The sequence below is a fragment of the Erythrolamprus reginae genome, chromosome 4 (genome assembly GCF_031021105.1).
Source record: "Erythrolamprus reginae isolate rEryReg1 chromosome 4, rEryReg1.hap1, whole genome shotgun sequence".
NCBI classification, from domain to species: Eukaryota; Metazoa; Chordata; class Lepidosauria; order Squamata; family Dipsadidae; genus Erythrolamprus; species Erythrolamprus reginae.
In genome coordinates, this window is record NC_091953.1 from 52625010 (window position 1) to 52645259 (window position 20250).

Sequence of the window (20250 nt, forward strand, 5' to 3'; positions counted from 1 at the left end):
TCGCGGAAATTCGTCTTTCGCAGGCGGTCTCGGAATGCATCCCCCGTGAAAATCGAGGGAACACTGTATTAAAAGGAATTGTATGTTTTCCTCTACATGGGTTTTATGCATGAAATACTAGTGTACAAGAGAAGAGATTGTGGTAAATTAAGAATTACTGTTTGGTTGGAAATAAAACAGTGCAATCAATAGATTGGGACTACAAATTCAATGCATTTTTTAATTTATTCAAATTTTCTGCAGGAAGTAAACAATGAAAGAATTTAAAAAACTTCACACTGCCATATGTACAGTTTTGCGACATTACATGAATAAGTCATGTCTTAATAAAATGAGAGTTTTAATTTTTGTAATCAGTGAAAACTTCACAACAAAAAAGGCTGTATAAATTCCATAATTTGTATGTATGTCAATGCAAAACAAGGTTACATTATCTGAAAATACTGCAATTGAATTTCAGTGGCTTTAAATAGGATTAAAAACATAAACATTTGTGATTGGGGGCAAGATAGGATATTTTTGTTTTAAAGAAGGTAGTTCTTTTCCCCCAGGCTCTTTCCTTTGAAGCACATTCTTTTACAAAGCTAAAATACCATAGCAGAAGTCATGTTCAGAAACAGAATATAGTGATGCTGGATAATCTGGTTTTGACAATTTTTGCCATTGCAGAGATGCACAGGATTCCCCATGCATTTATCATGCAGCAATAATTACAATTTTAAATAAAACATTTCTATACATTCCTCCAGACTTGCACTGTATACGTACATGCAAAATGTTAAACCTATGGAATATTTACATTTATTAATACATGGAATATACAGAACAAAATGATTAGAATGTTAATTTCTTTGCATTTGATATAATACAAAATATGTATTTTAAGGAAACCGCTATTTACATCATAGTTTTTAGAAAAAAATTAAACATATTAAGAAGTCTACATATTTACATATGTGTACATATATATATATATAGATATAAAATATAACTTGCCAGTTTACTCAACTAAGATGCAGCAGAGAATTAACTGGTAATATTTTGCTCTCATTAGTGACAGCCCAGGGGAAAATGAAATATTAACAAAAAATTGAAATTATTTCTTGTTATAGAAAAACATAAAGGTGGCTGAACACACATTAAAAAAATCAAGTATTTCTGATCTTGAGAAATTACAGTAGGTTTCTGCTATTTATTAGACCAGCCTGACCCTGAAGAAAAGGTGGTATTGCATTGAAACTCAGATTTCTTAAAGAAATACATCTCTTTTCAGATTCACTTGAAAAACCTGAAAAAAGACTAATTTAGTCAATAAATGGAGGTGTTGCACTTGTGTGAAATCTGAGTAGTATTCATTTGCAGGTAGGCATGTATGTGATTCAGTTGTGCAACCCAAGATTATGAATAGTTACTTGAAGTAAGTCCTATTATATTCATGGGGTCACAGCCAAGTGTGGAAAGTAAAACATTTTTCCAATAAAATATAATGCCAAATATTGGAGAATCTCAATTTATGTTTGCTTTTATATAATGGAAGAATTAGATAAATATTACTTATTAGTTTTTTATATGTTTTATGCTTTTGTAACTGAATTTACGCAAGATTAGAGATCCAGACAGGATCCAAAGAAATAAAAATAAAGTGGAAAACAGGAGTGGATAAACTCTAGTTCCTAAAGTAACTTTTAAAGTTAATTGAATGCTTTTTGTTTTTTAACTCTCAGTCCTGAGGTCAAGCTGTAAGCAAAGCACTTGCAGGAATATGTGCTTTTTCTTTAAATCAGGCCTTTCCCTTCACTTAGCATCTAAATACTTAATTTACATTTAACTGCATTACATGAATCAAATTCAGGCATGTGATTTACATAATTTAATTTTAACTGCAATTCTAAGTTTTGCTCTGTCAAAGAAGTAAATATTTGAGTTGAGACATTAAAGGTTTGCAGTTTAAATAGATCTAATTTTAGAAACATTTAGAAATGTCTTAATATAAAATACTAATAATGCAATGCTAATGATTATTATCAAAATAATACATGTATATGAGGTGCTAAAGTGGCAAGAGTAAAGCAACTAAAGTATTAAAAATGATGCAAAAAAGATTATAGCCAGATTGTCATGCCTATTTGTTTGAGAAACAATAAACCAGTCAAGCCCAGTAAACATGATCTCAAATGTAAGTTAATAGTTGAAAAGTGATATTCTATATTAAAATGGCTGATTCTAAATGCTGTAAGGCAAAATAACACATAGAAAACTGCTTTCCGGCTATTTGAATAAAATCTTTTGAACTAAGTTATATTTGAGAATACATTATACAATTGTGCTGTATAGTGAATTAACACATGTCTATTGAAACTTGCAAATCATTCTATGCACGAACATTTCCACACATAGACGATTCATTTTTGGTTGTTTATGTTCCACCTAGACCAAAGTATATGTTGTTGAAAGTGGGAGGGAAGAGCCAATGGGCAAAAGCAAAATACATTAAATTGAGGAGAATAACTAGAAAATATAAAGGAAGGGATTGGGAATACAGCCATATTCTGTAGATAGGTGCACAGCTGTTGTCAATATCCTTGACCCAACAGTGCCTTTTCAAAAGGCAACTAACTTTGTTTTTTCTTGAAGTTTTGGTTCTCATCCAAGAAACTTCTTTAGTCTTCAACAAAACATCTTAAAGGAAAAAAAAGTCCAGTTGCCTTTTGAAAAAGCACATTTGGGACAGCCACGATGACTGAGCATCTCCATAGGTCAATATTATTGAGTTCAACTTTGCATATTCATTTCCTTTCACTAGCTTTCTTTAACTGCTGCTATGTAGTTGCCTTCAAGTATAGCATGAGAGGTAGAGAAAAGGTGGTACAGGGAAGATTGCTAAATGACATGGCATGTAGAAGATATAGAAAGAGCAAGAGACAGTAGGCTTTGCATTATTCCTCTTATAAGAGACTTCCAGATTTCAGTTTTGATGAAATTTATAATAATCAAAATATCCTGGGTTTCAGTTCTACTGAATCACAGCCACCTGGAACAATTCAGTAAAACTTCCAAGGCACAATGTGTTTGTTCCTTTTAAAAACAAAACACATTGTCCATGTTTTACACACACAATTAAATAAAAAGTTCAATTTAATTGATTGGAGTTTTTTTTAACCTATAATGAGCATAAGACTTGAAATTCAATATTACACTTAAGAATTGAAGCAAGACTCATAATTTGCTGCTATGGTTCAAGTAATAGCTGTAATGAGGGTTAGGTGAAAATAAAATTACTGATGGCACTTGGATATTATGCTAACTTCTCAAATAATAATTTTTGGGAAACAATTAAAGGATGTTATGCTATTACTATGGAAATAAATTTCTGGATTTTCAATTAGAATAGCCTTATTATTTACTATCAGCATACCCTTATCAGGGTTGGGTTTTGTTAGTTAAAATGTTATATATCCAATGATATGTATCTGTTTATATAAAAGTTTAGTCTGCCAATAATAACTATTACACACATATTTTCAACATTGCTGAGCTAGCTGCACTAGGCTTGGCTTTTTGTCAAATGCAATTTTATGCAATTCCATGGAAGACTTGAATTAATCTGGATTTAATCATAATAAAAGGTGTTACTAAGTAATGTGTTGAAAAGAAATGCAATATATAGTGCCAGTAACTGTGATACTTAAAAATTATAATTATATAGAATTTTAAACAATCCACCATTTAATTGGAACTAATCTAAATTTAAAAGTTATTTTTATTTAGGATTGCAATCTGTTTAACATGTATTTCATGTCTAGTGGAATAAATTAAACCAACAATTTTGAAGATAATACATTTATTAATGATATTTCTTGCCACTTTCCCCTCTAGGTATCTGGAATTCCATGAATCAATGAAATAATATCTTTCACACCAGTAGATGTTTAGTTTATTTACTTTACAATATTTTCCAGTTCTACATTCAAATTTAGAGTTTATTTACTTTAAGGCATTTAAATATTAACATCATTCATTTCTTCCAATTTACAATTCCTTTCTTACTGCTAGGATAGAAAAAGTTTAAAAACGACCATGCTGTTTTAGATCATTGACTATCATGCTTTTTTCTTTTTTAAGCATGATTCTGAAACCTTTCAACTTTATTCATAAATTAATTTTCCTCAAAAATTTGAATAAATGTAAATAAATAAACAATTAAAAGTAGTGAAAGAGATTTATCTTTTACTGCAAGTAATTTATGATTCAGCTTCATTATTTTTTTTAAAGTCACAACTTAAGATTTTAATTTATTTCAGCTAAATGTCTAGGAAAGGCAACTAAAGAAAAGTCAGTATTTCTTGTGGTTCTAATTATGGAAACACAATTTACAAGCCATTTGGAAGCACTAGAAATTTCATTGTGTACAATTCTCTAGTTAACACTATTAAGTGTTGAAAAAACAAAAGAAAAAAACAAATGACTTGGCCTGGATGATGATCCATTTATATATATAAAAATATCCTTCACATTTCATAAATGAGCAGACAATACAAGATGGTAGTAGCCCAGTTGTGAGAGAAGAAAAAATATATAATGTTGAAGATGCACTTCTACCTTACATTTAAATGATACTGCATTACATGAGTAACCACCAGTATCTCCAAATGATTCTGTTTTACATATCTTACTAAAGTTTCTTGTATCCCTATAGTTATTCCTACACTCGTCCAGGTACATGTAAATAAATCTGCTCACATGATTTATTTGTTTGCCATGTGCACAAATCACATACAGCTTTTTGATTTCTGTGATAAATAAATGTATGATTTATCATTTTCATGGTTTTGAAACATGTTAAGGAAAATATTATGGATTTACATAAGCACATAGTTATGTGCAGGAACAGTAATAGCAGTTACTCACTGAGTACAATCCAGCTGCAAATTACTCATGGACATTTATATAATTAACAAGTCTTGATGACATGTATTGTCATAAATTTCCAGTAAAGCAAAAAATAAAGAAAAGCTGTATGCATCTTAAATATCAACTAAAAAACATAATCAAAACCATAGCTATACCATGCTCTTCTCAAATCATGCTAGATTTACATTATTTTATTCAAAGAAAATATTCAAATCTGATTGTAAACACTTTGTAAGATTTTAACCTACTCAGGTTCTTTTTTTATTGTTAATACTTTTTCTAAGAGTCCATATACTTCTCCGTTGCGTTGAATGGGCACCCTATTATTTGAATGGCTGCTGTATGCATTTCTTCTATTGGAAAATGTTTTACATTCTGTGACAGGAGACAACTCTTTCTTCATTGTGATAGATGAATTTTCTATAAATGATTTATCTCTCCAAGCATCTTTGCTATGGGTTTCCTGAATATTAATAGGGTTTCCCCCCTTTTGTAACATATAATACAATATTGGATTAGTTTGGGTCAGTCTTGGAGAGTCTCTCTCAAGATCATTTTTGTCAGAATCAGTGATGACCCATTTTAGAGGTCCCCTTTCATTAGGTACATGACAAATACTAAACTGATCACATTCTGGCTTTGATGATACCGTACCTCCCAAATGTTCAGTAAAGGGAGAACTGGCAGGACTCTTCATAGCAACTGAATATTGAAATGTCTGGTAGTCCAAGCAATTGCTTGGTTGCCCGGAGTTCCCTATGAGAGTATGCGCAGGAGAAACATTGAATTCAGCCTTGTCATTATTTGTTATGTTATGTTTGCTTCCTTTCTTTTTGCCATCTGTTCCTAATAAATTATTTCTATGCTGAGACATATCTTTTTCACAATTTTCTGATAGAAGCAGTTGTTTTAGCACATTAAATCCTTTACTTTCTCTAGACCAACTTCTGTTTTCACTTTCATTATTTGACCCATAACCTGAAGAATATTTTATTTCAAAATCAGTTTTGATAAACTTAGATTCTTTTTGGTTAAGACAGCTGCCATACAAAGAATCTGCAGTAGACTTGTGATTGTTTGTGACATCAGATATTCTACATTTATTACTTTTTAGTATTTTTAAAGGGCCTTCTAAAGAATCAGAATGCAATTTTCTCTTTTTGGGGAGCATACTGTGACTTTTTGATTCTACAAAATTCTGTTCATGATTTCTCCTGTCCAGGATATCTGCAGAGCAGCCATCCTGACTCTGTCTCAGCAATCGACTTAGAAGTCCATTCTTTGAAAAGGAAAAGTCTTGAGATATAAGAGACTGAGACTGAAATTCTTCTGACGCTGGAGAAATAGCTATATTTCTTTCTAAAGAATGAGTCATTTCTGGAAATTTCTTATTAACATTTTCAATTATTTGTTGAGCATTTGAATTTGGAAGGGTACTAGATTCTTCCTCAGAAGGCTCAGCTTTTATTTTTACAGTTAATATTTGTTCATTTAATTTTTTTTCTGCTGGATCTTGTAAACTCTCTTCTTTGAAAAATATCTTTTCCTTTGTTTCATTCATATTTTTGTTGGAAGTTCCCAGAAGTAACTGGAGGACAGTGCGTCGTTCTAACAGGTTTTGGATTTCTGAACTGGGAAGTTTTTGTTCTCCTGGGAGAAACTGATTAGTGAGCATTCTGTTTTTTTCAAGTGTACTTGATGCGTTATGAAGCAAGGAAGTATTTAGTCCATCTATCAATCCTACTGTTTTCTCAGTGTTAAGAGTCATCACTTGTTTGCTTGCTTGTCTTTGGTTATCAACTGACATGGAAGACTGCATCCCACATTGAGCTAAGTTCTGCAATAATTTACTTGCACTGAAAGATGAAGGTGTTTGTAAAGTTTCTTTTTTATTCTGTTTACTTCCATGAAGTTCTTTGTGAATAGTAAGATCTATCAAGTGTTTAGAAGCTGGATTAGTTAGTCTCTCAGGCTGTATAATGCAAGTATATGGTGGTGAATTACATTTTATCATTAAAGGAGAATTGTGTGAAAGGTTGATAGGTGAATCTGCTTTTGTAGAAGTTTGCAAAGGAGGAGTTTGTACTGGCATTACTCGATTAGTATTAGAGGACTCAGTAATAGGAGTTCTGTTACTCATTGAAAAATTAAATTTCGCCACATTAGCTGGAACTAATGTTTCTTCAGTTTCTTTAACTTTGGGTGAGATTTCTTCTTCCTTATGACCAAGTAGCAATTGCAGTAAAGTTACTTTTTGATGTGGATTCAATTTTGTATTTTTAGAAGGATCCTTTTCTTCTATGTTTTCCAGACATGGAACTTTTGATTCCCAACTATGAAGCAAGGATTGAGTAAAATTGTCTAGAGAAGGTGTCTGCCCTGAATTTTGAGTATTTGTTTTTTGTTTGAAAGACAAATCTATAGGAAGACAATTTGAATGGGAACTCTCATCATCACTACTATCATCTTCTGTAAAACTTGGGTTGTTGTCAGAGTATTCATCAACAGTAGTTGGTGTACTGCTTTCCTCAAAAATACTGGACCTGTCGTTTTGTTCATATCGTTTGGTCTGCTTAGTAGTGCTATGATTTTTCAGGAGGTGCAAAAGTAAACTACTGTTAGTAGGTGGTTTCATATGACTTTTTTCTGATGTTTTGTAGTTTATAATTTTCGGAGATGAATGATTTATGCCCATATGATTTTGAAAATTTGTGATATTGCTTTTATTGGTTATTGTTTTGTTTGAACATCGTGCCTGACCATTCAAATGGCTTTCCATTCCTTTCGATAGTTTAAAATGACCAACATCTTTTGGAGGAACAGTTTCTTTTAATCTTGCCATAGCAGAAAGTCTCTCACTTGCGATTTGATTGGCATTTTGTGCTTTTAGAGCATGTTCCCTGGAATACTGCTGCAAATGTGCTTCACTTGAAAGAAGCAAAGCAAGTTGGCTGCAGGCAACACTTGGCTTAGGCGATGCAGCAGGACTAGATCTTTTTTCTACCATGCTTGCAACAGCTTGTAATCTTGCAGCACAAGAAACTGATTCATTCATTGCTTTTGAACCACTCTGTCCTGAATGTGTAGATTCTTTAAACCGATCTTGAACTAAGTTTGTTGTTAGCTCTGGCAAAGTGGTCTCCAGTTTTTCATCTTTCAATTTGTTTTTCTTCAGCAAAGTCTTCAAGTGACTGGATGCAACACCATAGCACCTCAAGTCTTTCTCTACCTGCGAGGAATCATTGCTGAACGAATATCCTTGCTCTTTAAGGCTCTGCCTAATTTGTTGTGACAAAGCAACACTCTGCAACCTAGAGCTAAATGACTGTAGTAAGGAAGCCAGCAATGTGCTATCTTGCTTGCTTTTAGGCACATTTTCAACCATGCCAGCCAACACCACTTCTTTTTTCTCATTTATATCCACAAGAGAATCAGACAATCGACCTTTGTTTTCAGCATTCCAGTCTTCAGAAGACTGCAGCAATCTTGCCTTTTTATGATGCAACATGCCAGAGCTTCTATATGTATGTGCGTTAGGAACACCATCTCTCTGACAGCTGGGAGATGCATTTCCAAAAATGCTGAAATTTTGATCTTCAGCATTACTAGTAGGCTTTTTGTCAACCACAGAACCCGAACCTTCGGCTGTCTGATGCATTAGTAATCCCTCTAAGTAAGTTAGAACAATGGAATCCTGGTGCATCTCAGAGACAAGATCTTCTCCATGAGTCATGTTCAATAAAAGTATCCACAAAAGCTCTCTTTTTATTCTATTTAGGCTCTAGTGTATTATATGTGAACGGAAATTTAGCTCAACAAATAAATGTTATATATTTTTTCCAAATCTGATGCAAGGCAGATGCAATAATTCCTTTGCAGATCTTTCCATTAAGTATTTGTAGAAGATGCAGCACTCCATTTTTTTCTGTTTTAATATACACCATTTGTGATGTCAAGGGTCTATTTAAAATATAGTGCCAGGTTAGAAATGTTTTTTAGGGATTGACAATATTGTTTTCCATCTTCTTTCATCATATTAGAAACACTTGATCCCTGTAAAATAAAAAGAAAAAAATATATCAAATTAAATCAGAAAATAAATTACATTTAATACAAACAGTTGTATTTCAATAGTCTATGTACAATTTCAGGTAAACCTTCAGGTAAATTAATTAATACAATTTTATTACTCTTCACTTGATTTTGAAAAGCACTGAAAGCTGCAATAGCTCTGGAATGCAGTTATGCAGTTAGTTCTGGAATGCAGTTATGTAAGCAACTGTGCTAATAAATCAATACAATACAATACAAATGTTATATTCATTAATTATTGTGTTAAAATTATAATTACAATTATATGCAGACATGTAATGTCAACAGAAAATATATCTAATCCATCAAAGATGAAACATATTATAATATCATCATTATTACCTACTATAAATTCCATACTTAAATATAATAGCATGTTGTTATGCTACTATACAAATAATAGTATAATAAATGTAATAGCATAATAAATGGTTCAAACAATTCCAGATAAATTATATTTATGTGGAGCACAATAATAACCAGGTCAATTTATCTTATTTAAAAATGTGTTTTGTATAGAATTGAAAGAATGTATAATTAGAATGAGCCTACTTAAACATTTAAGCAATTTTGGTCAGACAACAATATCTGGGCCACATCCCACTACTGGGCCTTGAAACATTCAGAATTGAGCCATGGAACTGGCAGGCAAGTATGTGCATATCCCCACTTGTATGAGCAATAGGCAAGCACTTGCACACATGCTCCATTGCACATGCCAGCCACTCAAAAGGAATCATCCCTTCTCCACTCCACTAGTCCATGAAGCCAGAAAGGTGGGGAACTCTGATATATGCCATGGAGTTGTGAAGAGTTTGATACAACTTAGCAACTGAACAACAATATTTAAGTAATACCTGACTTAAAAGCGAGCAAGAGAGACCAAAATTGAAAATTAAAAAAGATTCTTAAATACAATTTTTTAAAAATGTACCAATTTATTAGATCTTAATAGTAGCCTTGTAAGTTTAAGTGGTCTAAATATGAAAAAATCCTTTATCTATATTTAGATTTTGAAATTATGTTTGTTTCCTTTTTTTAAAAATCCAAATATTTAGTATTCAGCTGGATAGTTCAATAAAGATGTGTTTTCAATTTTACTTGACTTCCTTGAAAGTGTTATGAGTATATATTCTGCACCTAAGATTCATTAATTAGAGGATTATTGTTATACTATATTTTTTCTTGTTTTCAACTGTAAGCTTATATTCTAGAAACTTCAACAAGTTATTAAAAAGGTTTTTATGATAAAGATAAAGATCTAAATTTAATCTTAATTATTACTAGTACGTTTTCTACTTCCTCTGGTCATTTCATTAATCAACGAGGTAACATCAGTGCTAGTCAATATAGTCAATATTGTCTCTAGAAATGGTTTAAAGATCAACTTGGCATCATCAAATATGGGAATAGCAAAAATAACTTATGAACAGTTCCTTTATTGATGTAATGGAGAGACTAATGAATATTAATCCTTGTTACATTTTCTACTGCGGCTTATCTTCAAGACTCCAATCCTCCCCCGCAGGGTAGCGGAACCGAATAGGTGGTTCCGCCCCAGACACCTAATGGACCCAGAGGGCTTTCAGAGGGCGCTTGGGGTTTTGTCAGATTCACTCGTACACACAGTTTGGCAGAGTCTCTTGCCGTTGCCTGGAACAGGGCTGCGATGGAGGCTCTTGACCGGATTGCGCTGTTGCGACCTCTCAGTGGCACTAGACCCCGGAGGGCTCCTTGGTTTACCAAGGAACTCCGGGTATTGAAACGCCAGAAGAGACATCTACAGAAGCACTGGAGGAAGAGTAAATCTGAGTCTGACCGAACAGTTGTAAGAGCTCACATTAAGACTTACAAAGTGGTGCTCAAGGCGGCAAGATGCACGTATCATACCGCCTTGATTGAATCAGTGGAATCCCGCCTGGCTGCCCTGTTCAGGGTAATCTGCTCCTTCTTTCTGGTTCTCTACAAAGAGGCACTTGTGTGCCCCCCTCCTCAACAAGCCTTCCCTGGACCCAGCCGTACTTAATAACTACCATCCAGTCTCCAACCTTCCCTTTATGGGGAAGGTTGTCAAGAAGGTGGTGTCGCTCCAGCTCCAACAATCATTGGAAGAAGCCGATTATTTATGCCCTCAACAGTCAGGATTCGGGCCTGCCTACAGCACGGAAAATGCTTTGGTCGCGCTGATGGATGATCTCTGGCGGGCCCGGGACAGAGGTTTATCCTCTGTCTTGGTGCTTCTTGACCTCTCAGCAGCTTTCGATACCATCGACCATGGGGCCACTGTTCTACAGTGGTTCTCCTCCTACCTCTCTGGTCGACTGCAGTCAGTGTTAGTGGGGGGGGGTCAGAGGTCGACCTCGAAGGCTCTCCATTGTGGGGTGCCTCAGGGGTCGGTCTTCTCCCCCCTACTATTTAATATCTACATGAAACTGCTGGGTGAGATCATCTAAGGGCATGGGGTGAAGTGTCATCAGTACGCTGATGACACCCAGCTGTACATCTCCACCCCATGTCCAGTCGGCGAAGCAGTGCAAGTGATATGCCAGTGCCTGGAGGCTGTTAGGGTCTGGATGGGTGTGAACAGGCTAAAACTCAACCCTGACAAGACAGAGTGAATGAGTTCTCATCATGTCTTAAAGAATATTAAATCTAATTATTGTCTTAAGAAGATTCTTATTTCAAGAATCTTCTTAAGACTTTAGATTTAATATTCTTTAATATTCTTATTTCAAGAATCTTATTGGAAATGCTTCAGATGTTTTGATTGAGCACAAACACACTGCAGAAACATGGAACACCAGAAAAGGGAAACAAACTGCCCATATATCATTTTCCAACAAAACAGATATCCATTACATCACAACCAACACAAACTATGAAAATGAGACCATGACTATATATCAAAAATATCTCAGAAACAACAGACTATTACAACCATACATCACTGTAGTAATCAAACCAAATAAAGTCCTCCAAAATATCTTAAATAAACAAAAAACCCAGTAATCCAAGAAAAAGAAATCAAAGGTGTTATCTACAGTATGAGATCTATAAGACAAGACAAATTCTTTGTGTGTCCAATCACACTTGGCCAATAAAGAATTCTGTTCTGTTCTATTCTATTCTATTCTATAACAGCCACTGTGTAGGACTGACAGGAAGAAGATACAATAAAAGCCTTAATTTCAGAACAAATGATTAAAACACAATTTCAACTGGGAAACAGTATCTTAGGTCAAGCAAAATCCAAAAATATTAGGAAATTCCTGAAAACCTAGCATTCGGATAGAATAATTATCAATACAGTAGTCCCTCGCTATACCGCGCTTCACCTACTGCGGCTTCACTTCATCGCGGGTTTTCAAGAAATATTAATGAGAAAAATCATTCGCGGATCTTCGCTGGTTCGCGGGTTTCTGAGGAAGTCGATCGGCAGATTTAAACAGCCTGCGGAACTCGATCGGGAGTTTTTTAAAAAAAATATATCTAAAATTGTAAATACTGTATTTAAATACTGTATCTAAAATAAATACTGTGTGGGAAGGGTTTATAAACACTTAAAACAATGAAAACTTACCCAACAATTACACATAGAAATAAACCATATTTACATATCATTCAAAACAGAAGTTAAAAAGGAAACAACAGAATACAACCGTCCAGCAGATAAACAGAGTAACACAAGACAATAAAGCAGGAAGCAACACGCTAATCAAAGTATGGATTAAAATTATATTGACTAGCACTGATGTTACCTCGTTGATTAATGAAATGACCAGAGGAAGATGAAACCTCACATATTGGCTTTGTCTCTAGAAATGGCTTAAAGATCAACTTGGCATTATCAAATATGGGAATAGCAAAAATGACTTATGAACAGTTCCTTTATTGATGTAATGGAGAGACTAATGCATATTAATCCTTATTTGATGTATAAGTGCATAATTTGGAAATTTACATAATGCATATCAAAGGTTAATCACCAATAGTTTTACTAAGTGAAAACTGAATGAAATGTGAATAATACATTTTTCTTTCATGTTTCTATGTGCTACTGAAAAAACCAAGTGAATTTAGAACAAATGTATAAACTAGCAAAAATTGTTTATACAGGTGATGGTGAACCAATGACACGCGTGCCACAGGTAGCATGCGGAGCCCACTCTGCGGACATGTGAGCCATCCCCCAGCTCAGCATTGCTGCATATGTGTGCACCTCCCACCAGCCAGCTGATTTTTGCCTTTGCCCTGCTAGTGGAAGATGTGCGCATGCGCGAGAGGCACTACTTCTCTCGTCACTTTCTGCCACCCATACCTTCCCAGATCTCCAGAGATTCCCCCTCAGCCCCATTTGAGGAAGGGAAGCTTTCCCCCTCCAAGCACCGTTTGGGGACAAAAGGTTTTTCTTCCCTCCTAGCACCATTTGGGGATAGGAGGCTTTTCTTCTCTTCCAGCACCATTTGGGGATGGGAGGCTTCCCCCCCCCCCGGTGTGTTTTGGGATGGAAGGCAAAAATGGGTGAGAGGGTCATCTGTGCATGTGCAGGGGGCGGGCCATGCAGGAGGGGCATTACATTATGGGTGTGGACACCCGTGCATGTGCAGCAGCACACACATGCTTTCGGCACTCAAGGATAAAAAGGTTAGTCATCACTGGCCTATAACCTGATGGATATGATATGAGTGGTCACATAAATAAATTCAATTATGAAAACAATTTAGTAATTATGAAAATAATTTGGTAACCATAAAACTAACATTTAATTTTCGTTATATATATATTTTCTTGCAGCACCAAAGTTGGTTATTTAACATACAATAAATCTACAGCAACAATCACAGTAAAAACTAATGATAATGAAAACCTTTTAGTAGTTTCCCAATTTTATCATTGAGACTTCAACATTTCACTTTTCTTTTCTTAATTGTTAAAGAAGCTTTCAAAATTCCAATTTAAAGGAAGTCTTCACCTGCTCTCTTTATATAACAGACATACATTATTGCTTTTTCATTGTAGAAAAGTAAATTTTAAAAAGAGAAATAATTTGTTAATGGCATGTTTTTTAAGCAACACTTGTTCCAAACCTGAAAGCATAATGATTCTCATTTTTTCCCAGACAGGGGTTTTCCCATACATGTTTATATTTTTAGAAGATTAAACATAAAAATATTGAATTTTGCAAAAGCAGGTGATGCCTTTGAATTTTGGTGCTGGAGAACATTCTTAAGAATACTATGGAAAGCCAAGTAAACAAATGACTCATCAAATAAATCAACCCAGAGTTTTCACTTGAGGCAAAAATGAACAGACTCAAAATTGTTCTACTTTAGATACATTACATAAAGAATTATCTTTATGGAGAAGACCCTAATGATGGGAAAGGTAGAAGGAAAGAGAAGAGAGAGAATGACCAGAAGGAAGGTGTATAGACTCAGTTACAGTAACTACAACTGTATTATTGAAAGAACTAAAAGTCTAGTTCACTTTGTTATTGAGAAAATCTGAATGTTCACTAAGAGAAACATTGATTTGATGCACATAATCAACCAATTAATCAAATATGCAGAGTACAAAGTAAAAAGGGGAAAAAAAGAAAGCTATAGAGTGGGAAAAAACTCCACCGAAAGATGTGTTAGTGATGCTTTCGCCCTTCCTTTACATTTATCTACAAAATGCTAATGTAAATATTTGTGCTTTATATTAAACATCATAAAATCTTTCATCTATTATTTTTGGGCTAGCTGGTATCAGCTAGGAACCTTATTTCAAATGTCTACCTTTATCTTGCTATGTGATGTGTAATACACAAGGCAGCTATTCATGCTTAAATTTGGTTACATTTCTATTTTGAATATATATTGTCATTTTCTCATAGGTTACAATTATGAAGGCATTTTTTTGTATTTCATATTATAAACTAATATATTGTCATTTTCTAATTGCTGTATTCTCGCCAATTCTGGTTACCTAGTCCTGTATCATTGGCAGTTTCTTTTTTTTAATGTTGTGCCAAATGTGTCTTGTAACTGTCAGCGTGAATCATACTAATTGTGATGTTTTTCTGGAATTGTACCTAATAGAAATATTTGTGGTTTCATTTCAAAATTGAATTGACCCATTTGTTTCAAGTACACGCTAGGGGTTTTTTTTTTTAATGATTCCTTGTGCTAATATACTTTGTTATGGCAGAGGTTTCAGTTTAAACACTACAACAAGAACTAGGTACTGCAGGCTTATTTAAGAATGAAGCAGAGAACAACATCAGTTGGATGATCCAAAATAACAACAATAATAGCAATCATTATCACGGTCTTTATACTATGAACGGACCCACTGACGAAAATTTTGAACAAGGCAAACTCTGGATATGAATTGAACAAAAACCCAAACACTACTAAGATCTTATATTAACACTTATCTAGTGGTGATCAAGGTGGCAAGATGTTCGCATCTTTCTGCAGTGATTGTGTCTGCGGAATCTTGCCCATCCGCCCTGTTTAGGGTGACCAGCTCCCTCCTTGACATAGGGGAAGTGGTGGAGTCCTTGCAGGGTAGAGATGCAGAATTTAATCAGTTCCTTGCAGACAAAATCTTCTGCAATTGACCGATCTGGATGACTCCACTTGGGCAGGATCGACTGAGGTGACTGGGGCAAGTCTTAGTCCAGTTGTATGGGGAGGTGTATGGACACACCTTGTGGGCATGTGGCATGGGAGTGCATGGTGCCAAAAATCCATTTTTTTAAAAAAGCCAAAAATAAGATGGCAACCGCATGCCCAATGATGGAAATTCGGCTTATGGGCATGCTCAGAGAAATCTTTTAAAAAATCAGAAAAAAAATTCAAAACAAATTAAAAAAAGAGATGGTGGCGCCCACCAGACTGGCACCGACCAAACCTGGTCAGTGACATCACCAGTGGGTTGCTACTGGTTCACCTGAACTGGTCCAAACCGGAAGGAACCCACTCCTGATGGAGATGAATATGCTTTTATGAGATGCTTTTTTGTACTAATTGGTAACTGTGTTGTAGGAATGGAGAAAGGTGTCCTAATTCTTGGTTTGCCTAACTGCATAGTATGTCAATCTCTTTATCCATTTTACCATCTTTGGTGAATGTTGTTTCTAGATATTTGAACTTTGATACTTGCTTTGGATAAACCTTTAGGGTATGCTCTTTTTTTCCAGTTACCATTACTTCTGTTTTCTCTTTATTGATTTTCATATTATTTATCTAGCATTCTTGGTTCATGACCATGAAATGTTGTTGCAGTTTCTTAGCTGTACTTGCTATCAATGCTTGATCATTGTCAACAGTTTGCATTCTTGGGATTGGTTTCTTTGCCTATATTGCCAATGTAGATGATAAACAATATTGGTGACATATAGAGGTGTCAGATTTATTAATTACTGTAAAAGGTGATGCTAGGTATCAAAAATGCCCACTGTGATTAATTATTTTCAACTAGCTTAGGTGTAATAGAATTTATTTATTTATTTGACATATGCAACACAATCCCGCAGAACTCATCTGCACCTGGTGCCTTCCCTGATTTAAGATGAGAAACTAGGTCGACAATCTCCCTGGGTTTTACTAGATATCGAATAGGAATTTCTTCCAGATCATTGAGAAATGGCAACAGCAAAGCTTGTTGCTTTACAATCTGGAATCTGTTCTGGAGATCTATTAGTTGAGCATGGAATGAGAGAAGGAATTGCAATCACTATGAGAGAGGGAATTGTATTCTCTCTGTCCTGGAGTGATGGCTTCTGTGATAATTTCCCTCTGCCCTTGCCATAAGCAAATGCAGATAATGTAGCTGAATCACATGTTGAATTGAGTTGTATTTAAAAATTCTTAAAGGTAAAACACTATATTTTTGATGATGAGTTTACTAAAAAGAAGACAGTTTTTAAGCTCCAAATAAATAGTTAAAAATATATATGTTTTTAAAATTGCCTTCCAGTGTTCAGGTCACTAGCAAGCAAGCAATTTAAAGGGATAGGTAGCTGAGCCTGGTTGTTTGGAAGCACTCTAGGGCAGTGATGGCGAACCTATGGCACGTGTGCCACAGGTGGCATATGGAGCCATATCTGCTGGCACACGAGCTGTTGCCATAGCTCAGGTCCAACATGCATGTGTATGCCGGCCAGCTGATTTTTGGCTTGCACAGAGGCTCTCGGAGGGCGTTTTTGGCTTCTAGAGAGCCTCCAGGGGGATGAGGGAGGGCATTTTTACCTTCCCTCAGCTCTAAGGAAGCCTTTGGAACCTGGGGATGGCGAAACACGAGCCTACTGGGCCCAGAAGAAGTTGGGAAACAGGCCATTTCTATCCTCCAGGGGGCCTCGGGGAGGCAAGGGAAGCTGTTTTCGCCCTCCTCAGGCATTGAATTATGGGTGTGGGGACTCGGACAAGTGCAATACCACATGCCCATGCTCTTTCGGCACCCAAGGAAAAAAAGGTTTGCCATCACTGCTCTAGGGTTAGGGTTGATTTTTATTAACTGTTCCTACATTACTGGTTGTTACAATTAACATCACCAGATATTGTCAGGGTTTGTATAAGTTTATTGAATTTATATTGAATATCATTCAAAGAAGTAAAAATAGCTAGAACTGTTGAGGACCCAGATTGTGGAGGCAATATGCTGGCTCTGTTAAAAAGTGCTATTGCTAACATGTTGTAAGCCACCCTGAGTTTAAGGAGAAGGGCGGCATAAAAACCAAATGAATGAATGAATGAATGAATGAATCAATGAATGAATCAATCAATCAATCAATCAATCAATAACCTGGGAGTAGGCAGAGTTCTCCTAGGGCCTCTGAAATAGTCTCTACATCATGATTATCAAGTGGGTTTTCCTTTCTATTTCTCTCTGTGCCTTGTAATAGATGGTATGGCTGTAAGGAACCTTCCTGGGCAATCTGGAGGGAACTTTGTCTTTCATTATGCTTATGAAGAAGAAGTGGAATCTTCCTTTTTTAAGGTGGCAGACTTGCTCTTAAGCAAGAGAATACCTATGACTCTGAGAGAATTATATATGACAGAAAGAATATAATTCTGTGTTGTTTTCCAGCTTTGTCTTATTACTTCCCCATTTTCTTTCACATGGTTGAGTGCTGCCTGGGCTATTTCTTAGTTGCTTCTTTCCTTTGCAAAATAACCTTGCAAATAGCTTAATACCACAGCCCAGCCAAGTTAATTTGTTGTAGTAATGATTGGATCTTTTAAAAGATCCAATTTGTTGTAGTAATGATTGGATCAGGGTTAAAACACTCCCTTTGCTTTCTTCTCAGTAAAATAGTTTTTGACATAAAATTGGCCTGAAGTATAAAGTATTTTCCAAAAAGGATGGTGGAAGGTTCAGCTTCTCCATTAGTTCCACAACTTGCCTAGGTAGATATGTGCCAAGAGCTGAATGGGTTAGAGGATTTCTATAGGTGAAACGACCCAGTGGAAGAAAAGTATTGCACGAATAACTACCATATTTTTCAGAGTATAAGATGCACCTTTTCTTCCCTAAAAGAGGCTGAAAATTTGGGTGTGTTTTATATTCCCAGTGTAGCTTTTTCAAAACTTTTTCCCCAGCCCTAACTAGGTGCTAACGATCTTCCTAGCTTCCTATTCTCTCTGAAGAAGGTTTTTTTTTCCAGCCCTAAGTCTTTGCACACTTGTTTTCATTCCTACTTCCTCTGAAGAAGTGGTGCTTCTCAGCCCTAACATGGTGCTAATGATCTTCCTGTCTTGCTACATTTTTTTTTAATTTCTACTCCCTCCAAAGCAGTGCTGAAGATGAACAGACTAAGGACATTAGACAGATAAATACCTGATAGGTAGATTTTTTTTTACTATCCTTTGTCCCCCCTCCCCCCAAAAGTAAGGTGTGTCTTATACTCCAGTATGTCTTATAATAGAAAAATACAATATGTTAAGAAAAGCCAAAAAATTGCTACGGGAAGTCAATCAAAGGAAGCTCTTGAGAAAAAAGTGAAGGCTGAATGTAAAAAAGAAACATTTGAAAACTGATTTGTAAATTGGGAGAAGACAATGCATAGTCAATATTTGAAGAATGTAAAAGGAAAAACTGATAAAAGAACCTACATGGAACTGGTTAAGGAATATGAAAGAAAGAAATTGCAGGTTTTATTTTGTAGGTCAAGAACAAGCTTTGCCAACTAATTGCATGAAAGTGAAAATGCCATCTTTGTAATAGAAAGATTGATCATAATTGTATCTCCAACTGACTATTTGACTGGGGGTACAAAGAAAATATTATTAAAGAATTGGAAATAATTCTAAGAGCATTTCTGCAATCTTTTTATTTGTGTGATTTAAAAAAATAATTGTTACTGAAATCAAATTTATCTGGAATCTACTGTTACATACAGTGGGGGGGGGGAGTATTTAGTCAGATACCAGTTGTGCAAGTTCTCCCACTTAAGTAGACCTCAACCATGAGAGACAACATGAGAAAACACATCCAGAAAATCACATTGCCTGATTTTTAACGAATTTATTTGCAAATTATGGTGGAAAATAAGTATTTGGTCAATAACAAAAGTTCATCTCAATACTTTGTGATATATCCTTTGTTGGCAATGACAGAGGTCAAACGTTTTCTGTAAGTCTTCACAAGGTTGCCACACACTGTTGCTGGTATGTTGGCCCATTCTTCCATGCAGATCTGCTCTAGAAGCAATGATGTTTTGGGACTGTCGCTGGGCAACACGGACTTTCAGCTCCCTCCAAAGGTTTTCTATAGCAGTGATTTTCAACCTTTTTTGAGCCGCGGCACACTTTTTACATTTACAAAATCCTGGGGCACACCACCAACCAAAATGACACAAAAAGACAGTAAATATTATTTATTTATTTATTTATTCAATTTTTATGCCCCCTTCTCCTTAGACTCAGGGCGGCTTACAACATGTTAGCAATAGCATTTTTTAACAGAGCCAGTATATTGCCCCCACAATCTGGGTCCTCATTTTACCCACCTCGGAAGGATGGAAGGCTGAGTCAACCTGGAGCTGGGGATGAGATTTTAACTGCTGACCTTCAGATTTACAGTATTTCTACATGTATTTATACATAGAACATACAATCCCATGTAACATCCCCTTATAAATACAGTCAATCATCAATCATCCCTCCTCAAATTTATACTACTGTCTCATTTCTGTCTCTCCCCCCGCCTCTTATATGTCTGTGTGTACTCAAACCATTTCCAAAACCAGGTGAGGGC

General features: G+C 35.4%; 1 protein-coding gene across 1 annotated transcript in view; it reads right to left on the reverse strand.

Moving 5' to 3' along the window:
- Nucleotides 1-211: 211 nt before the first annotated feature.
- NRIP1 (nuclear receptor interacting protein 1) overlaps nucleotides 212-20250 on the reverse strand; it is a 77246-nt gene continuing 57207 nt past the window's right edge. The window contains exon 2 of the mRNA XM_070750269.1: nucleotides 212-8964. Coding sequence (XP_070606370.1) covers nucleotides 5156-8644 — 3489 coding nt within the window. The 5' untranslated portion in view covers nucleotides 8645-8964 and the 3' untranslated portion in view covers nucleotides 212-5155. The remainder of the gene's footprint in view (nucleotides 8965-20250) is intronic.